General features: G+C 44.1%; 1 protein-coding gene and 1 pseudogene across 1 annotated transcript; one reads left to right on the top strand and one right to left on the bottom strand.

Moving 5' to 3' along the window:
- The first annotated feature begins 1,045 nt into the window (after positions 1–1,045).
- LOC119461396 (putative nuclease HARBI1) lies at positions 1,046–6,244 on the top strand (annotated as a pseudogene).
- A 2,865-nt stretch (positions 6,245–9,109) lies between these two features.
- LOC119462202 (uncharacterized) lies at positions 9,110–19,059 on the bottom strand. Its single transcript, XM_049672870.1, has 5 exons — positions 19,052–19,059; positions 15,653–15,898; positions 14,510–14,583; positions 10,803–10,884; positions 9,110–9,167 (listed from the first exon to the last, which is right to left on the bottom strand). Exons 1-5 carry the CDS (start codon positions 19,057–19,059, stop codon positions 9,155–9,157), a joined length of 423 nt encoding a protein of 140 aa, XP_049528827.1. The 3' UTR covers positions 9,110–9,154.
- Positions 19,060–19,284: the final 225 nt, after the last annotated feature.

The raw sequence follows: 19,284 nt of genomic DNA, 5'->3' as shown, positions 1-19,284 counted from the left end.
TTAGGATTTGTCTTCATTAGCTAGTTCAATTTGTGTTTCTATTTCCCGTGCCAGCGTTTCTGCCTCTTTGAATAATTCATCGCAAGGACTAGAATTAAGTTATCTGCAACAGGTGATTTTTAATAATTCCGCAAAATTTAGAAATCAGTCGAATCGAATTCTGGAGTTTTACGTGCCAAAACAACGATTTGATTATGAGGCACGCCGTAGCGGGTTACTCCGGATTAATTTTGACCATCAGGGGATCTTTAACACGCCCCCAAATGCACGGGACACGAGTTTTTTTTTTTTTTTTTTTTGAATTTCGCCCCCATCGAAATGCGGCTAAATGTGGCTTTTGCCAACCTAAATTTTTCGGGGAATACACCAGATTTGAAAAAGCGGTTAAAACTGTTTCTGAGAACGGGAGCAACAACAGATCTTACAGATTTAATATGTTTTCAGTGAACGTTGTCTAACCATTGTGGGCTTCTAATTTTGAAATAACCGAAGAAACCTCGGAGACACAAGCAGGAACAAGAAGAAAACGATTGGGAAGTACGAGTAAACGGAGGTGCATAGCAGTAAGAGGGGGAGGCGGTGAGACTAGAAAATCGTTAAAATCATTGGCTACACCACTGGCCGTGTTGAGGATAGCGTTGTTAACACGAACAGACGTTACTTGGCTGCGTGACTTGGTAGACTTTACAAATTCGTTTAGGAGCTGCCATTTTCTCTTTGTATCATTTTTAGAGTTGAAGTTCATTTTCATATTCATTTGGTTTAGCATTCTTTAAAACCAAGGCTAACGTGTTGGAGTATCTTTTATAGCGCAATTTTAAGTTTTCGTTGACTAGTTCACGTCTGCTCTTTTTATTGACACAGTTTAAATAAACAGGCTGAAGTAACCGAAAATGTGCCTTCGCCATTGCGATAATAATTATACGTACTTTCGGAAGAAGCCGACTGCCGTCTGCTCAAGCTCGTCCGCGGCCGTCGATCCGCGTAGGAATTAAACTTTGGCCAACCTGTTTATCAATGTCGTATCCGTCGGGTCTCGCTATTTTCGCTTTGTTTTGAATACTCAACAAGCCTCAAACCACGGGAATTTACCCCCGTACTCATAAATGCGCCTTGACTCGAACTTGACTTGCGGCCGCATCAAGTCGGCGCCGACGAGTACCATAAATCTCCCTTGACTTGAAGCGCCTCCTCGGGGCGGACTTCACTTGATCAAGTACGCGAAAACTTCCAGAGAGGGACAGAGCTACCTTGAAGTGGACTTGAGGAGGTTGAGACAACATGGCGGCTTATAGCAGCGACGTCGCCAGAAGAATCAGTGCGTACGAATTTGCGCGTAGAGCCTGTGATGTCTTCTTCCGTGATGCATTTTACATGCAAAGTGTGCCGCGGCCATGGTTGCGCGACAGATCGAACCCGATGGAGGTATACGACGACGATGAGTTCATCACGCGCTATCGATTCACGAAGCAAACAGTTATTGAGCTGCTTGCCTTTCTGCCACTTCAAGCGAGCGGCGACAATCGAGGACTGCCGCTAACATCCATGCTACAGCTGCTTGCGGCCCTGAGATTTTACGGCTCCGGAACCTTTCAAATTATGAGCGGGGACTCGGTCAATGTGTCCCAGCCCACGGTATGCCGCACGGTGAAAAAAGTGACGCGCATTATTGCCAGGCACCTGTTTCGAGCTTCCCGAATGTTGTCCGCTTCCCGGATGCCTCGCAGTTGCCAGGTGTGATGCGAGACTTCTATGAGATCGCCCATTTCCCCGGGGTGACCGGTTGCATCGACGGCACAGATGTCCGCATCAAGAGTCCCACAGGCAACGACGCAGAAGTTTACCGCAACCGCAAACGAGCGTTTTCTGTTAACGTTCAGGTAAGCTCTTTGTCACAATTTGTAGCGATCGTAAGCGATTAATTTTCCAGGTCCTAATCGTCAAACCACAATTTTCCCATACGGGTTAAGTAACGATGTCTCGCGCGTCATATTCATTCGCACGCAATATTTCAAGGAAAGACGGTACGAGTACTGCTTTTAGTCGAGTGTGTGGTCTTTACTGTTGCGCTTTCAGGCCACTTCCGTAGTGCAAATGAGCGGCAAAGACGAGCTTCGCTTGCTGATCACGAAGTAACTGATATGCTGTGCACGTAAACATATCTTTACTTAACAACGTAAGAAATGGGCTATCACAGTTCTGTGCATCGTGACCACTACGAGCTGTGATAAAAATACAATACTTACATGTGCCGTGGCAAGAACAGGGCCTAGAATTGTGGGCCACTTGAAATGTTTAGGTAGACGAAATAGCCTTCAGTAGTTTTCAGATTTTGATCTTCCGTCTTGTTGGGAGGTAAAATGTAGTTACAGTTGCTGCAACTACAACATGCTGTTCCAGCGCTCATACTCTAATTTTTTGCAGGTGGTTTCGGGACCAATGCTGCAGTTTTTCGATGTTGCAGCGAGCTGGCCGGGATCTGCCCATGACAGTCGCATATACGACAATTCTCGCGTACGTGTTATGTACGAACAGCACCGTGTGCCTGGTCTGCTGCTTGGGAACATGGGCTACGCCTGCTCTTCTTTCCTGATGACCCCACTTCATGAGCCAGGTCCAGTCAACTCACCAGAAGGCAGGCAAGTAATGCCTAACCATTTCAGAGGTGTATACGATAGGTAGCACCTCTCTACATAATAACATACTATGTTTTTGTGAAGCTATGTAATACACCTGAAGCATGGTGCAACGAGTAGCTGTAACGCATAAGCAACATGTTCCTTTGTTATCTGCTGCTGCACCAAGAGCACACATATCGCCAGGTTGATACAACTATATTCAGTATAATGGTGGGTAGTGAAAAATGCCTGGGTAGAATGAACGTGAATCTAGCTATGTGCTACACTGTTTGCAAGAATGGATTGTATTTGTAGGCATTCAATGTATATCTGTGCTAACTGCACAGAAGGAAAGCTTTGGCACAATTTAATGTACAGTGTGCATTACAAAACAGACTAATTGCATTGTATTGTAATTCTGTCAGGTACAACAAGGCGCACATGAAGACCCGTAACTCCATAGAAAGGGCCTTTGGAGTGTGGAAAAGGCGCTTCCCCTGCTTAAATATGAAGCTGCAACACAAGCCTCACAATGCAGCTCACATAATAACAGCTTGTGCTGCCCTGCACAACGTAGCCCTCCTACGAAGGGAACCCGAGCCACTTGGTCTCCATGTTCCCACCAGCCGATGCAGACGTACCGGAAGAAATACCTGCCAAGAGCACCTGCCACCTGTTAATACTGTGGGGGACAACATAGCTGGCATGCGTGCACGGCAACTTCTGATTCAGCGAAATTTCTCCTAAACATTGTTGTTTCAAATCCACCTCAGTGTTTCTGAATAGTAGGAGTGTGCCAATAGTGATTTTTGGTACCGAATCAAATACAAATTGTCCCAAATTGAACAGTTTTGAAATAATGAACAAGCATTAAGACAATTAATGTATAACGATGTTCACATCCTAGTATAGTTAGGAAGTTTCTGTCATTACATAGCACGTTATGAAGCCCTATTTATTATAATCAGAAATGGAGCATTAGGAGCAGACAAGATGTTTCTTCGCATGCACAAACCTCTTCACAGTGTGCGAATGGACGCTGCACAGCCTGTAATGTATGGCTAACTAAGCGACGTAGCCTGTTTCACTACGCGAGTTCTCATGTTTCATGTCTATACTATGCCCAAGGAGATGAAAACCTACCGTGCTTTTGCTCCAATCTTGTTTGAGTTGACGTTTAGGAATATTCAAAAAAGCTTCAAAAAAATGGACACACTCCAATTAAATAGTTGCGTAATGGGTTTAGTGCTCTTCAATGTGTTGTGCCGCATTTGTATGGCACTATAAGTACACAAATGATGAAATGTAAAAAGACCATTTGTGGTAAAAACTCAACTACTGCCCAGACGTGTAGCCGCAGGACGGCCTGCAGCCAATGGCATGCTGCAATTACTTATTCCAGGTGCCATATGCTTGCGCTGTAACTGCTTTACCACAGCTTCTATAGCCTTTATAGCATTTTCACAAATGTACATGAAGGAAGAACTGCACTATATCCTCTCATACTCTATGACCTATTTAACAATAAAGGCTTTAATCAAACTTCCAACCACTCTATTCAAGTTTACATTCTTTCGTTCACTGCATTCACTTTAACAAGCTCAACTTGTTTTTGAGCTTGCAATATTGCCATTTTGATTTTGTGTTCTTCATTTCTTTTTTGCGGATTGTCTTTGTGCTACTCCCCCATGAAGGGCATTCACATCTTATGCTCCTCCTGGAGCAAAGCAATCCGAACTTCATTTTCTGAAGATGTTCTTTCGAAGAGTGCCATCCTGCCTCTGGGTGAACTCGAGCTACAACTGCAGTCTGTCTGGCTGGTCTCTCGAGCTCGTTTTTTTTTTTGGACTCATCATTGTCCAGAAGCTCCAACGCAGCTGCACTTTCGTACACAATGGGTGCACATGTGCCGTTGGTGACGCCATAATTGTCCATTGACTGTTCGTCGTTCTGGAGGTGGCCAGGGCTGAACGTGAGGCTCTGCGTGAGGCTCTGCGTAGGCTAAACGCAAGCTCCGGATCTAGCCACACACAGTCGTTCCGTCGTACTGCCCAACCCGTAGCGCATGCATGCAATCACAGCTACGTAGGGCTCGGGCGAATAAGGCGACGAGCGAGTCAACTCAACACCATTTATTGCTGCGGGCAATAAGGCGCACTTGCAGAGGGATTTCCACTCTGTAATAAGTAATAAATAGGCTTGCCTTGTTTCGTGTGATACTCACGCCGACGAGGTCACTCACGGGTTGCATCAGGTAAATCCGTTCCGGCAGGTTCGAGGTCGGGGCGCCAGAGAGAGGGGGTCTCCCTCGGTGGCGCTCTTTTATGCCTTTTTGCCTTTTGCGAGGAGAATGGCCTCCTCGCCCGTCGCATATCTCTTCCCGCGAGCCAGGGGAAAGGGTACGCGTGTCATGAGAGGCGAGCGAGAACTGGGAGAGGGCGTAGTGCCCCTCTCACGTGTTAACCCCGGCTCCCCATGCGTCCGCAACGGTCGAACGCGACGACATGAGTACGCGGGAGTAGATGGAGGCGTGTGCTCCTCCCAACACATTTCCTTTCGAGCAAGTTGCTGAAACTGCTGTGACACACCTTTTTCTCCCGTCATTTCCAGTATTAGCATGCAAGGTGTATTGCAGTATTGCATGCTGCCACAGTTTCTGTTCCCTAATAGATAAGGTTGTAAAATGAGCAGTTTTGCACCATTGCACTGCTTCGTGATTGTCGAGAGTGACACAAACTAGTCGCTATGTGCTATGTCGCTATGTGGAGCAGGTTCTATTGGCATGCATGCAGTGTTACTGACGCCGCTATCAGACTAGTTTCTTTTGGGTCCTTAGCCTAATGAAAACAACGCAGCTTTCATTACAATTGTTGCTATAGCCTTTCTACAAGCCACTGGGCTAGACGCATGGCTTTAGAGATGCCACAACGTTGTGAGCTTGTCTACACGCACCTCCTCCTTATATCACCATCATCATTCACCAGCTCTTTTCCTTCCTGTCCCTTTATCCCAGTGTAGAGCAGCAGGCCAAAGCAAGGTATAGCTCAGGCCGACCTCTCTGCCTTTCTGCGGATAAATTTCTCCTTTTCTCTACAGAACATGAAGAATTTTCAGCGGACAGCTTCTTTATGGCACAACTACATAACAGGCACTAGTGTGTCTAGAACTGCTGCGACTCGTGAACATTGTTATACAAGTAAAGAGTGGTACTAGAGTGTATATTACACAGTTTTACCTCTACCGGCAGAACACTGTTATCATAGAATCATGCCACGTAAAGCACATTTCTAGTAACTGTGAGTTTGCGAAAATGTGCTAATATTTTCCTAGTATTTGTATTTTTGTTACCTGCATTGTCTTTCAGCGTTTGATCTTTAGAACGCTTGTGGTATTACATAAAATGTCATTGCTGTATTGTGGATTCAATACACGATGGTCATTGAGGTTGTTCGGAGTCTCGCCAAAAAGTGATTAGCAAACTGCCATGTACTGTTTACAAACAAGCAGGCAGGCTGTTATAGTAGTAGGGCATTTTAGGACTTATGAAATGTGATTCAGTGCCAAGTTTTGTCAACTGGAGCCTATGTGTATCTGATCATATTGAAATAAAGTACTTCGAACTTGTCAAACTACTACCAAGCTGTGTTTATCAGCATACAAATGTGCCGGGGCATAATTTCAAATGGAATTACTTTTCAGAGCTGTAGAATGAGCATAGCATGTAGGTTGAATAGCTCATGCCCACTGCCTGAGAGGCGGATACTCTACCACTGAGTCACGCAAGCGCTTGCTATCGGGTAGCGGAAAGAAGCCATAATACGCTTCCAAGCACGCAGGAGCAGACTACCCGAGCCTCCGCCAGTATGGTGGCGCCATCTAGTTAATGTTCCTGCAAACGCAGCGCGCCCGACATGTAAGTTGCAGTTGTAAGGCTTGATCGGGCTCAGCAGACTGCTGTGCAGAGAGCATTACAAGGCGCAGCTCGCCGTCGACGCCGGGCGGGCAGTTCAGATCGTTCTCGTCAAAACGAGGCGAACAGACTGCCGCGAAGACCCTGTTGTGCGTGATGCCCAAATTGGACCTACTCTTGAGCCGCTCCACCCAGCTTACGCTGTGACTGTGCTGCGTGTGCCGCGCAGGCCTGTCTTTTTTGCATAAAATACTTCAAGCCTAATGCCTAGCGTTTAGCAAACCTAAGCTGTGTGCACGCCTTTTGTGCGTCACCCTACGCCCAATGTGAACCCGATCATCTGTTCAAGCATATACGCATCGCGCGAGAATGTGCTTGGGCATCACGTTCATCTCTTTGAGGAAAAATGTTTTGTACCGTGCACCGTTTCGGTCGCCTGCTATTCTCAAAGCTACACGAAGCACACATGTATGTGCAGTGCAGTACAAACGCGCGAAATAGTAATAATGGTATTTATCGTGACGTCGAAACGCGGAGACGTAAATAACACGGAACACACAGGACGATACGCTGTTCGTGTTATTTATGCGTACGGGCGTTTCGTCGTTTTTGCGATTAATGACGCGAGTCTCAGCAAGTACGAAATCACCAAAGCCAATATACTGTCGACACCACATACCCAGCTTGACAACACAATTCCAATGTCCTACACAATGATGCTAGTCTTCCATATACCATCATGAATGAAATATTGCTTACCCGTCCATGAATTCTTCTTTTCGCCTCCGAATTCTCCTCTGTCCATTTCTGTTTCATGTTTCCCCAACATTTTTTTCATTTGCTTGAAGTCCCGAGGCGAGACACCATGCTGCGCATTGTACTCAACTGCGAGCTTGTTCCAAGCCGCAGTTTTGGCGCTCAGCGATGCGACGTTCATCTTCATGCATTCCAGAACTTTTCTGTAGTTGTTAGCTATAAGCTTAAAAGTAGAAGTCTCCCTCGAGTGTGAAGCACGGGACCTGTTACCACTAGCCCGACTGTGCCGTCAACTTCTCCGACGCCATTTTGAAAAATTGACTGCTGAGCGGCCGTGGATTGACTTGGGTGGCTGTGGCTATTTTCGTGCGTTGCTTTTTTTTCCGCAAATGCCTGTCTGTAAACGCGCACATTGTTTAACCTTTCTGGAAATCATCAGTGCTATAGATGTAACGATAATATTATTATCATTCAATTTGGTAACCTCGCTCCCAGACACACCGTGTCGTCGCTTGGGCTTGACTTGACGAAGGAAGGCAGCAAGAACGTTTATGAAACGTGACGGCTGCCTTAAGCGTGCTCAAGTCGATTGTAGTCTTGAGCCGGACTTGTTCAAGTCAAGTCGCAGCTTCAAGTGAAGGCTCATTTGAGAATACTGGGCTTAACGTCGGACCAAGCGCATGCTTCCCAGTGTGCGTGGACTCCTGGCTGCTCCTAGTTAGACGCCTTGGCGGACTTCGCTTTGTATTGAGCTATTGATTGCGTTTCAAGAGGCACAAATTGAATGTGGCTACTATCCGTCGGTCAAGCTGGTACAGGATAAAGCGGCACCACGTAGCGCGGCCAGACTGGAGCATATTAGCGTGAGCGCGCACTCAAGTCCTGTCGTGCACAAAGAAAACGTTGCGCATATTGTTGTTCCTCGCAATGCCTCGGGACAACTGATGCTGCACCGACGAACGTGAAGCTGTGAATTGCCGTTCACACTTCGTCGTTTTCTCGATGCAAAGGAGCTGACGACAAAATCAACTTCACCTGAGACTAATGGACCGTCAATTATGTTTCGTTCTACGGCTGTTCGACCGCCCAGAGCTGACGGGCGAGACGTGTTCTCTCTCTCTGTGTGTGTGCGTGTGCGTGTGCGCGCGCGCGCGCGCGCGTGTGTGTGTGTGTGTGTGTGTGTGTGTGTGTGTGTGTGTGTGTGTGTGTGTGTGTGTGTGTGTGTGTGTGTGTGTGTGTGTGTGTGTGTGTGTGTGTGTGTGTGTGTGTGTGTGTGTGTGTGTGTGTGTGTGTGTGTGTGTGTGTGTGTGCGTGCGTGCGTGCGTGCGTGCGTGCGTGCGTGCGTGCGTGCGTGCGTGCGTGAGTGAGTGCGTGCGTGCGTGTGCGTGTGCGTGTGCGTGTGCGTGTGCGTGTGTGTGTGTGTGTGTGTGTGTGTGTGCATGCGCGCACAGACATGCACATGCACCCTTCACTTGCCAAGCACGGTTCAGTAGTGCATTAGAGACTGGCAGAGCGTGTATGGCAGCGTCTGTGTATTTCTTGTTTTTTTAAATCATTCCTCAGCCTCTTCATGCCTCCTTTCAGCAGTGCTCTTTCGAAGCAATAGTGCTGAGCTGGATTGTGCTGAGCTGGAGCGTGCAACGCTTGTTGATCAGAGGGGCATTGAACTATTTGTTTGCGATGTGAGCAACATCCTGTAGCAGCCATTGCGCGGTCCATTGGAGGTCGAATAATTACGAGCAGAATTTCTGGCATCTATATTAAAGTCACCGACAATACCGCCAATACACAGTTCTTTTTATTGCACGGACAAAGGAACTTAATATGTACGTATGATATTCGCGAAAGGGGTGTTTGCTTGTTGCCGATGTCAAGTCACACACCTGCAAATAAATAGAAAATGTCTGAGTAAATTCTTGCAAACACGAGCAATAATTTTCCAAATATGTTACTTACGTGCTCGTTAAGCTTACCTAGTTTGAAACATCAAAACAACGTAGCTTATGTACGCAACCAGTTCAAATACACACTTTATTATTGCGTCCTCTTGATAAGTTCATGTGCATACTACAATTTATTAGGTGCAGCTTATTATTCAAACTTCGGAATAGAAATACGAAAAGTTAGTAATATTCGATTCTTGTTGAAAAAAGAACTATTGTGTATTTTCGAATATTCAAAACTAGCCAAAGATTTTGCAAGAACCAACTGTTTAAATCTGGTTGCTGCTCTGAGTTTGCTGAACAAAGTATCGCTAATTACCGAAAGTGTGAGGAAGACAAAGGTTTTGGAAGCAATGCAGAAACAAAAGGAGTAATGCAAGTGTTGTTTTCGGTTTCATCGTGAAAGCCGACATCATAGCCTGTGATTTTCTCTCGTAGTGTCATTAGTCTTTTTGGCAGTATAGCTATGTCGCTATATTATCCTTGAAGCTACAGTCATGTTTTCTTAGCAGCAGGCAATTTTACACGTCGCTACACCACGCAATCCATCAGCATATTTTTTAATTTTTTTTCGTAGCTCCTGTTTTTTTTTTTTTCGGCAGCCATTTATTTAGCGATTTTGTAAAGCTAGTGATACAGCAGCCATTCTTTCTTGTGGATCGAGTTTGTTTTTAACTAGGCTTTAAATACGTTGAGAGGCTATTCCTGCAGTTTTTCTACTGATGTTGTGTTTAAAACTCTTCATTTGTCACGGATAGCTGTTTGTTGGCATTAGCCAGTACAGACGCGGCGCCAAATTATATAATAGATATTCATGCTTTAAATATTGGCGTATGCGTTAGACTATGCTAAATTCAATTTGATGTTTGATACTTATGATTCGTATACGATTTGTATTCAAAAAGTAGATATTGTTTCACCTCTACAATTGATTAATTTGTGTATATTTCGAACACAAACTATAGACCCATGCACTTCAGCGAGTCTTACGCATTCTCTTAATCATGAGATGGTGGCTGCATTTATTTTGACTTCGAAGCCACCGTCTACTTCACTCGAACTGACGTTTTTTAGAGGTCTGATTTTTTCGAACCTAAGTTCCTCAGTTTATTCCCAACTCAGATTTTCTACCCTCTTGGTGTTTTGTTCGGAACCGCCAGGGGTAAATCCTTCATTGCGTATTTTAAGAACAGACCTTCTTCACGACCTTTTTTCTCAGATGTGCACCGAATTGCAGCGTACTTGTAGTAAGAAATTTTTATTGGTGGTGAACAAAACTCGCGTGTTACTGATACGGCATCTGTAACAACGCCATTTGCGTTAGAACTTCTATCGTTTCGATACTTCCATCACGTTAGAGCTGAGTTTTTTACGAAACGAAGAATTCCTGTTATTTTCTAATCGCTTTTTTGTCGTAACCTTTTACTTCGCTACACATTCCTTAGCTCTGCCGTTTTTAAATATTACTTGCATTTTCAAATCATGGGTTCTGGTTTAGCTCAGTTTTACGTTCAGGCAGCTGACAAAACTTTGTGTGACATGCGGCAGTGTGGGGGGTGTTCCTTCGGTACTTACATTGGGCAATCGGGGGGCAGGGAGCTCTGATGCACACTACTTGTTCGTAAACGCAACGTTGTCCAAAACGACAGATTTGCCTCTGCAATAGAACAAACGAAGCGCTGCTTGCTGCTCACTAAGGACATTGAACTGCATGATGGGCCAATAATATATAATCAATCCATCAATGAATCATTTCATTGCCCTAAGGTTGGAGTGCTAGCGCAGGCATACATTCATAAACCAAAAAACAACACCAAAAACTGCAGGTAAATATTAGTAAAAACAGAATGAATAAAAAGAACAATATGAATGAGTGTACATACAACAAAGCGCAAACTGAACAATGGTAATATTACTATACTACTACTACTACTACTACTACTACTACTACTACTACTACTACTACTAAATAATAATAATAATAATAATAATAATAATAATAATAATAATAATAATAATAATAATAATAATAACGTATGGCTCTACACATCTACTATGCATCACTGATCATGCTCCTCACCTTTACTCTTTCTGCACCATCTGTCCGAACAAGCAAAATGGAGAAAACCACACTCAACTACAGAAGATCTAACTTTGACGCCATAAATAACGAGCTAGCTGAATTTATCGCAGTCTTTCTGCATGGTTTTAATGACCTTTCTGTCCAGTATAACTGGAACATGTTTGCATCCGAAGTCGAACGCCTCGCGGTAAAATACATTCGTGTCTATACAATAACTTCTAATCAACAGGCATGATGGTCTCAAAGACATATCAGACGTTTACTGAACAGGAAAAACGCCTTTATCGACTAGCCAAACTGTCACAGACAGATTTTTTGTCAAACTGTCAAATTTTCGAAGAACACATCTACTTACAGTTCCGTTATGTTAACCAAACTTTTCGAACAATCGTTGGACACATCTACTTTGCCTCTGCAATGTAAAACTGTGAAGGTGGTTCCCCCCACGAGTCAGGTACTAAATCTGCCCCGGTAATCAAAGACCAATCTCTCTCACTAGCATTTGTGTAAAATGCTAGAGCACATTAAATGTAGTAATATGGTTAATTTTCTCGAAACGAATTCATTTTTCACGTCAGCGCAGCATGGTTTCCAGAGAACGTATTCGTGCGAAACACAGCTCACCTCGTTTACGCGCAAACTAAAATGCATTTTAGACCAACCCTCATTTGCCGACTGCAGTTTCTTAGATTTTTCTAAAGCATTTGATAAAGTATGTCACAAGCTATTACTATACAAACTAAGCCTTCTTAATTTTGACTAACATCTTAAAATGAATAGATTGTTCTCTAACCAATCGTTTTCAGTTCGTCAGTGCTAACGACTATAACTCTGCTTTCCCTTACGTGTACTCAGGTGTACCACAAGGTTCTGTACTAGATCCTCTTTTATTTCTTATTTATATTAACTACCTTCCTTCAGAAATATCCTCAAATATTCACGTTTTCACCGATTATTGCCTTGTCTTTCGCAAAATAGGTAACTCCGATGAGATGAGATAACTGCGCTACAGACCGATCTAAACATTATTCCTAGGTGGTGTAACAAATGGCTAATGGAATTTAATACAAATAAATGCAAAGTAATGAGAATATCCCCAGACGCTCATGCCTTATACCTAAGTATTACTTGAATAACATTGCCCTTGAATGCGTTGACAACTGCCAGTAAATCGGAGTTCATATTACGAATAACTTGTCATGGGCTGTTCATACTGATTACAAAATTAACAATGCCAACCGGACGTTTGGTTATGTGCGCCGGTATTTCCATTTCGCTCAGGCCAACTTTAAAACTACTCCTGTATACGACACTAATACGCCCTCAATGAGAATATGCATTGGCTGCTTGGGATTCATGTCAAGTTAATCTAATTAATTCTCTTGAACTTGTTCAAAATAAGTCTGTTCGTTTCATTCATTTAATCTATAATAGAACAGCAAGCACAAGCATTGAAAAGTAACCTCAACTTACCACCATTAGTTTCTCGCTGAAAAAGATTCCGCCTAGCTCCGTTTATTAAGTTATACTATCACTCTGTTCTACGAACGTATTTCATAACTCAAGCACTGTATGTTCCTCATCGCATTGATCATTATCTCAAAGTAAGGATTGTGTCGTGCCACACGAAAGTCTTTTTCTGTCATTCCTTCCACGAACATCCCGGAATGGAACCACGTCCTCCAGACATCGTTACTATTACCGATAATAATGCCTAGCACTAGCTAATGTTTTATAAGTAGAAGCTATTTTGTACTCACTAAACATTGGTACGGTCTAGTTTTCCAGATCTGACTTTATGTTCGTTTTGTTTGTACTTTGCCTTACTTTGTATAACAGCAGCACGAATTATTTTTTCTTTTTATTCTAACACTGCATTCTTGTAACCTTTTAAAACTGTTCATACCATTCCCCTCTGCAATGCCCCTGGCCTTGAGGGTAATACAAATAAATAAATAAAATATTCTGGCGCATGTTCACTGTCCCACCTAAGCGCAAGGCACTCGTCAGTGACTTGGCAGTGTTGCGTCGCCGAGCAATGTGCCAAAAGAAAACCGCTTTAGGACACTGAGTAATCGTACAAGATATACAACAAAATGGGAAATGAACAAACTGATTACAAATATTGGTCTTTATTAACCACGCCAAGGAAGTCACAAGGCAAAGACGGATGACAAAGGTGCTGACTTTCCTACACGAAACAATTCTACATTCTGGCGCGTTTTATACACAGCACTGAATTTTTCGCCGAAGGCTTTAAACGTGTAGTGTGCGTGTGCTCGTGTGTGCATGTGCGCGTATGTGCATGTGCGCGTGTGTGCGCGTGTGTGCATGTGCATGTGTGTGCATGTGCGTGCATGTCTGTGTGTGCATGTATGTGTGTGTCTGCGTGTGTGTGTGTGTGCGTGTCTGAGTGTGGCGCGTGTGCGCGTGTGCATGTGCACGTGTGTGTGTCGGCGTGTGTATGTGTGTGTGTGTGTGTGTGTCTGCGTGTGTATGTGTGTGTGCGCGTATGTGTCTGCGCGTGTGCGTGTGTGTGTGCGTGTGTGAATGTGTGGTCAATACTGTCAGTTGGAAGATGGCACTCCGTCTATATTCTTGTATCTTTTTGTCCTTACGTGCATATGTTGTGTTCATAACTCCCATGGATTCGCAATTCCAACTTGCCTTCATCAACGTCACAATAATAATTCTCAGTGATGCATTTGGTATCACAATTTCGAATTAAATATCTGGGTGTAGAATACCGACAATGAGCGATATGAAGACATCTGTTACGCGATAATGGAATCGCCGTATGAAAGGATTGCAGATTATGTAGTGCAGAAGATGCATGCCACTATTCCGTGCAAAATCTGACGTCCGTCCTATCGTACCAGTATACAGTCGGAGCAACCACATTTCATATGTGTCGGACGTTGTATCAAACGCCGCATCGTTCAAGTGTCTTCTGCTTTAAGCCAGTGTTCGGTTTCAATTGGCAATTTCGCTAATCATGTTCTCGAACGACGCTGTACGGCGCTAGCCGATTAGTCAAGGCATCTCGGCCAACACATCGAGCCAATACTCTTTACGTGCCATTTGTTTGACTAAATTATTTCTACAAACTAAAAAAGAAACATTTTGCCATTCCATTAGGTAGGTCGTCGTCATGAGGTACTTCGTTAAATTCGCATGGTATAGTATACAATAAACTCACGCCACATCGACGGCCTCCGCCGGGTCGCCCAAATCCTCCACCACCCGGGAACAGCTGAGCTTCCACGAGCAGCACTGCGATAAGTTCATATGCACATAATAGAACATAATTCTCCCTTTCACATGTATGTAGCACGATGCTTCCAAAAAGTAAGTTATGTTTTCTGAAGAGGGCAGTGTTGTAGTGAACTAAACATTTCTCGAGTCCGAAGAATCAGTCGAAGGGACTACTGTCAGAGCCAAGCAATGATTTTGTTTATATATTCAGCTGAGCAAGTTAACAGCAGTTAGCACTGCGACGCTATCAACAAAGAGAACCACTAAAGTTTGTCATATGGCATGAGCTCTGCAAGGCTCTACCAAATAAAGCGATTTGCAGCAATAAAAAAATGGTCTTTGCTGTATTTTTTGTATGTGTATGCCTCGTGGGTGGTTTAAAAAAGTGCAGACGAATGCTCCGCCCATCTCCAAATTCCACCCCTGCTTCCGGAAACACTGCCCAACTTGTGTTAAAAGGGCATCAACTTTTCCTCCCCATTTTTACTTGTTGCACCAAGAGCGGTGCACATATGAGCACCCGTAGAAATTTCGCGTTTCGTACGCTGCTTGTTAATCATGCGTACATCGACACCGTCAATATTTCCGCACATGGAAAAGTTGCCCACAAAGCTTTCATAAATCTGGCGACGTTGCACTCCAGTTCCTTCTGCGAAATTTATTATTAACCCTGTTCAATTTAGAACTTTTCCAGCACAGTTCGTACTTTGAGCTTCAGGCATAAAATATATAATACTCGTTTCTGTAACGTTCACCTCAAAGAGTTATATATATATATATATATATATATATATATATATATCAAGGCAGTGATACTAGCTTGTGCCGACCGGCTTACTAGGGTTAAATGATATAGAAAAAGCTAGTGTGGGTAAATTGCGTGGAAGCACACAAAAAGCTCCTCTACCCGATGGCGCAGCTATGGTAACACATTCTAAAACCTATCGTCCAATCATCCTAAGCTTGACATTGATATAGAATGCTTTAAATTTACATACAAACAAATAAATTAAAACACAGGGACCATGCTATAAGACTCTATTGCGCAAAAATAACTATCCGTCGCTGTTAATGAAGCAACACTTACCAGCTGACAGTAACATTACGACGAACACGATGGCAGAGTTCTTCATCGTTGTAGTCTTTACGCTGAGCAAATGGTGACCTAGACACGAGGCAAGGACTCCTTATATCGGCTACCGGACGTTCGACCGACGCATCCGGCGTTCGGTGGATCACCTTCAGTGGCTCGGGGGCACGTGTCAGAAAGCGTTGACTGCCGTCTCCAGGTCGGTTGTTTTCCCCGTTGAAGTCGTGACGCGAGGGTTGCCAACTGTGCGGTGCCCGGGTATTTCCGAGGAACGGGCGCAAAGAACTTGCGATACCGTCGCTTAAGCTTCCGCAACAAGGGGTAGCGGGTGTAATTGCTTCTCTTGTGATATCAATCGATCAATCAATTTCCTTCGGATACGAGGAGTACGGGACTAAAAGCTCGAGCAGCTTGACGAGGTCCCGGCCCCGTTACAGTTGGCAAAACAGCAGGATGACGGTCAGTCATGCACGAAGAGTTCACACAAATCGACGAATATTACATACCATCGAGTAACAGAAAATTAATTAACAAAGCGCGAAACAATAGAGCCCATTTTCGTAGGCTTGAAATGGCGTGAACATGAAAAGCAGCGACTGACAATAAGAGGGACAAACAATTCGCAAGGATGTACTATTTCCCGTAAACAAATGAACTGGGCGAAGTGTTTAATGAGATAATTTTGATTATACGAAGAATCAAAGTCTTCATGGTTTAATAAGTTAAACAGGGAAGGTAGCTTGCAGGACAAAGGTTGTTCATCATAAGCTGTTCTAGGGGTGGGTACAGCCCACATTTCCTTGTGCGTGGTTAGACGAACACTTGTGTTTACTTTTAACTTAGCAAGATTAATTATGGTATCGGTACTATACTTAAAAAAAGCTTTATAACACAACATCAGCCTATAATTATATAAACAGAACAATGGAAGTACTGGAAGTATTTGCAAGTATGCCTAACTGTACTTGCAAATGCAAGCCAGAAGAGCCAATTCGCGCTACTCCTTTGCTGTTTTGCTTCCTCACAATATCGTAAAATGCACTATCATACATAGTTTGAAGCCAGCAGAAAGGGAGGTGAACTTTATTTTACAAACGGCTATTTGCCAAATCCGCCGCAGCTGGTACGCGCCATGTGTTGCTTTGGGCTAAGAAAATTTTCTGTATGTACCGGATGCACTGCAGGTGGAGTCGCCTTAGCATGCACGCAAGATGTTCTGGTAGTATATGAAACGGATCACCCACAAATGCGGAACAAAGTGGAGCAGAAGAAAGAGATGGAGCTAACAAGTCGAGGTTTAAATGAGAAGATTAAGCGACAAAAATATGCAAACACGGAAGCCAGGCGAGGGCCTACTGGACATGTCCATGGCAACGGAGAATTCGGAGCCGAAATTCCTTCCTGCCTCGTTTGTAAAATATTCGCATCACACCTACTGTTCTCAACACAGGCGGTCTTCGGGACTGGGGAGCTGTGAGTCTTTCTTACCGATATGACAGTTATGACAAGCACATTCTTCTCTTCCTTGAGTTCTTGATAAGGTGCTACTTGAAAAATTCCGGGTTAAGTTGGTACACCTAATAAAATCATCCAGTTCAGTATCTCGGCACAACGCTGAAGCCACACGCAATTGGCATGCATGCCTGCTTGAGTATGATAACGTGTTTTACATACCGGGCGGCCGCGATTAATTAGTCGGTCACTTATGGCGGTGTTGTTAAAGAGGGTTCAGAGGGAGCATAACTGCAATCGTTCGTTTAATGCGTTTTGGTTGGGCTCTTTTTATAGTTCAAAGAAGCTGTGCCTGCTTCTAGACAACTTCGAGTCAGCTTATATATTTCGTCCAGGTGCAGCATGTCATATTCACAGTCATATACTCACCTATCTCCCGCTTCAATTTATCCATGTCAGAGACCTCTTTATGCTTCACGCTTTTGACATAATGTTACAAAAAGTTGAAGGACGCTTAAGCTTCGCGTTTAAGAGTGGAACGCGATAGCATTTAAAGATCCCTGGCTGCTTGACAGGCTTCCCGGCAACTGCAGCTTTTCTGTCCACCTTAGCCTCCGCGCGCGGCTGCCGAAGGAGCGAGCGCCATCTGCATTGTTTTCTTTTTTTGCAAGGAAGTAAACCACTGCGCGCTGCTGTACCAATTGTATAAATGCTGGAAAGGGGGTTTGTGTTCGAGTTTCGGCGTAAGATAATTATGTTTTCTCGAATATTCAAATTACAATCCAACGCTATCACACCTGTAGGCTGTAGGCTATCGCATTAAAATAGTCAGGGGAAATGAAGTGCGCTGGCGTAGCCGGTCATATTATTACGGGGTCAAGACGGCAGTCTATTGTGACCATCTCAATCGCCTCATAATGTGCCACAAACTCTGGTGGAGCTCGATGGGGCCCGACACGAACTACCCACAATACAAGACAAATGGGCTTTCTATATAAGCGGTTCTTATTGTTGGGTAAGAGAGACAGATAACAATAATTTACAGGGTCTCTTATGTTATCCCTAAGACGACTTGACGGCGAAACCTCAAGTACTGATGCATTAGACATGACGTACACATCCCCTTAATTCACTTAGTCTACGTCGCTTAGTCATCCTACTTAATTCCAAAGTTCGAGGGTTCGACTAACACCCATGGTTGTGGGTTCGAGTGCCTTAATTAACTCTGCCTTAATTAACTTCAATTTCATTAGCACTAAAGGGGGTAGGTTCGACTCCCACCAATAGTCGTGTGTTCAACTCCACCAGAGCTCTTGGGTTGGAGTGCTTAACTCTATCTTAATTAACTGTGCCTGAATTAACTTCGTCTTCATTAACACAAAAGGTTGTAGGGTCGACTCCCACCAAAGGTCGAGGGTTCGTAGCCTTTTCGAACATTTCGTTTCGCCAGCGCGTTTTCACTGAAGGTCGGCTGACTAATGAGGCGTATAAGGCTTTCGTCTTAAGAAATGAAAGGCAGCAAGGTTAACCAGTGACTAAGCCCTGTTGTCTACCCTGCACTGGTGGAAGGAGAAAGGGGCGTAAAAGATTAGTAGAAGAGAAAGTCCAGTGTTGATGTCGCCAGCATAGTGAAAGTTCTCTGCTCTGTATCACACACGGTCTCTAAGACCAGAACGCTGCAAAAATCGCAGCAACGCTTTTTGTGGCCTCCTGCAGCTGTTATATGCGAGACCATGGCCCCGCCGTCTTGTACAACAAGCATGGTCTTCTGTCCACTGGTTTAGAGCTGTATGGAGGCCAAGCCTTTCGCTTTCAATGGACGGGCAGTAGCAAAGGAAGTTTTTTTATAGCAGCAGCGCTACTTATGTGTCCACTTTAGGTTTGGCGCATAAGGTTTAGGTTTGCCGCATAAGTTAACCACGCCTAATGCATTTATTAACTCACCTTTTCATAGGTATAAACTCGGGCGCAGCCTATACCCAGAAAGCACTGCAAGTTTATCAGAACGATGCAGCAGCTGGCACGACCACTTAGAATATTGATTGGTATGTGTTTTGTGAATTCCTTGGTTAGAAATTTCCTGTTTTTGTGTATGTATGCTAAGGCGGCTCGTATTGCAATTGTACAGATACATAAGTGCAGCAACAGCACGAACAAGACACTTTCGTGGCAAAGCA

Source organism: Dermacentor silvarum, chromosome 8 (assembly GCF_013339745.2).
Source record: "Dermacentor silvarum isolate Dsil-2018 chromosome 8, BIME_Dsil_1.4, whole genome shotgun sequence".
Taxonomy (NCBI): Eukaryota; Metazoa; Arthropoda; class Arachnida; order Ixodida; family Ixodidae; genus Dermacentor; species Dermacentor silvarum.
The sequence above is the reverse complement of the archived record's forward strand: the minus strand, read 5'-3'. Positions and strand labels throughout refer to the sequence as shown.

What these genes read in the sequence shown, in the direction of transcription:
- LOC119462202 (XM_049672870.1), bottom strand. An exon ending in CGTAATGTTACTGTCAGCTG is followed by an intron (nt 14,584 to 15,652) that starts GTAAGTGTTGCT and finishes AACTTATCGCAG; the next exon opens with TGCTGCTCGTGGAAGCTCAG. An exon ending in GCGGAGGCCGTCGATGTGGC is followed by an intron (nt 10,885 to 14,509) that starts GTGAGTTTATTG and finishes GTTCTATTGCAG; the next exon opens with AGGCAAATCTGTCGTTTTGG.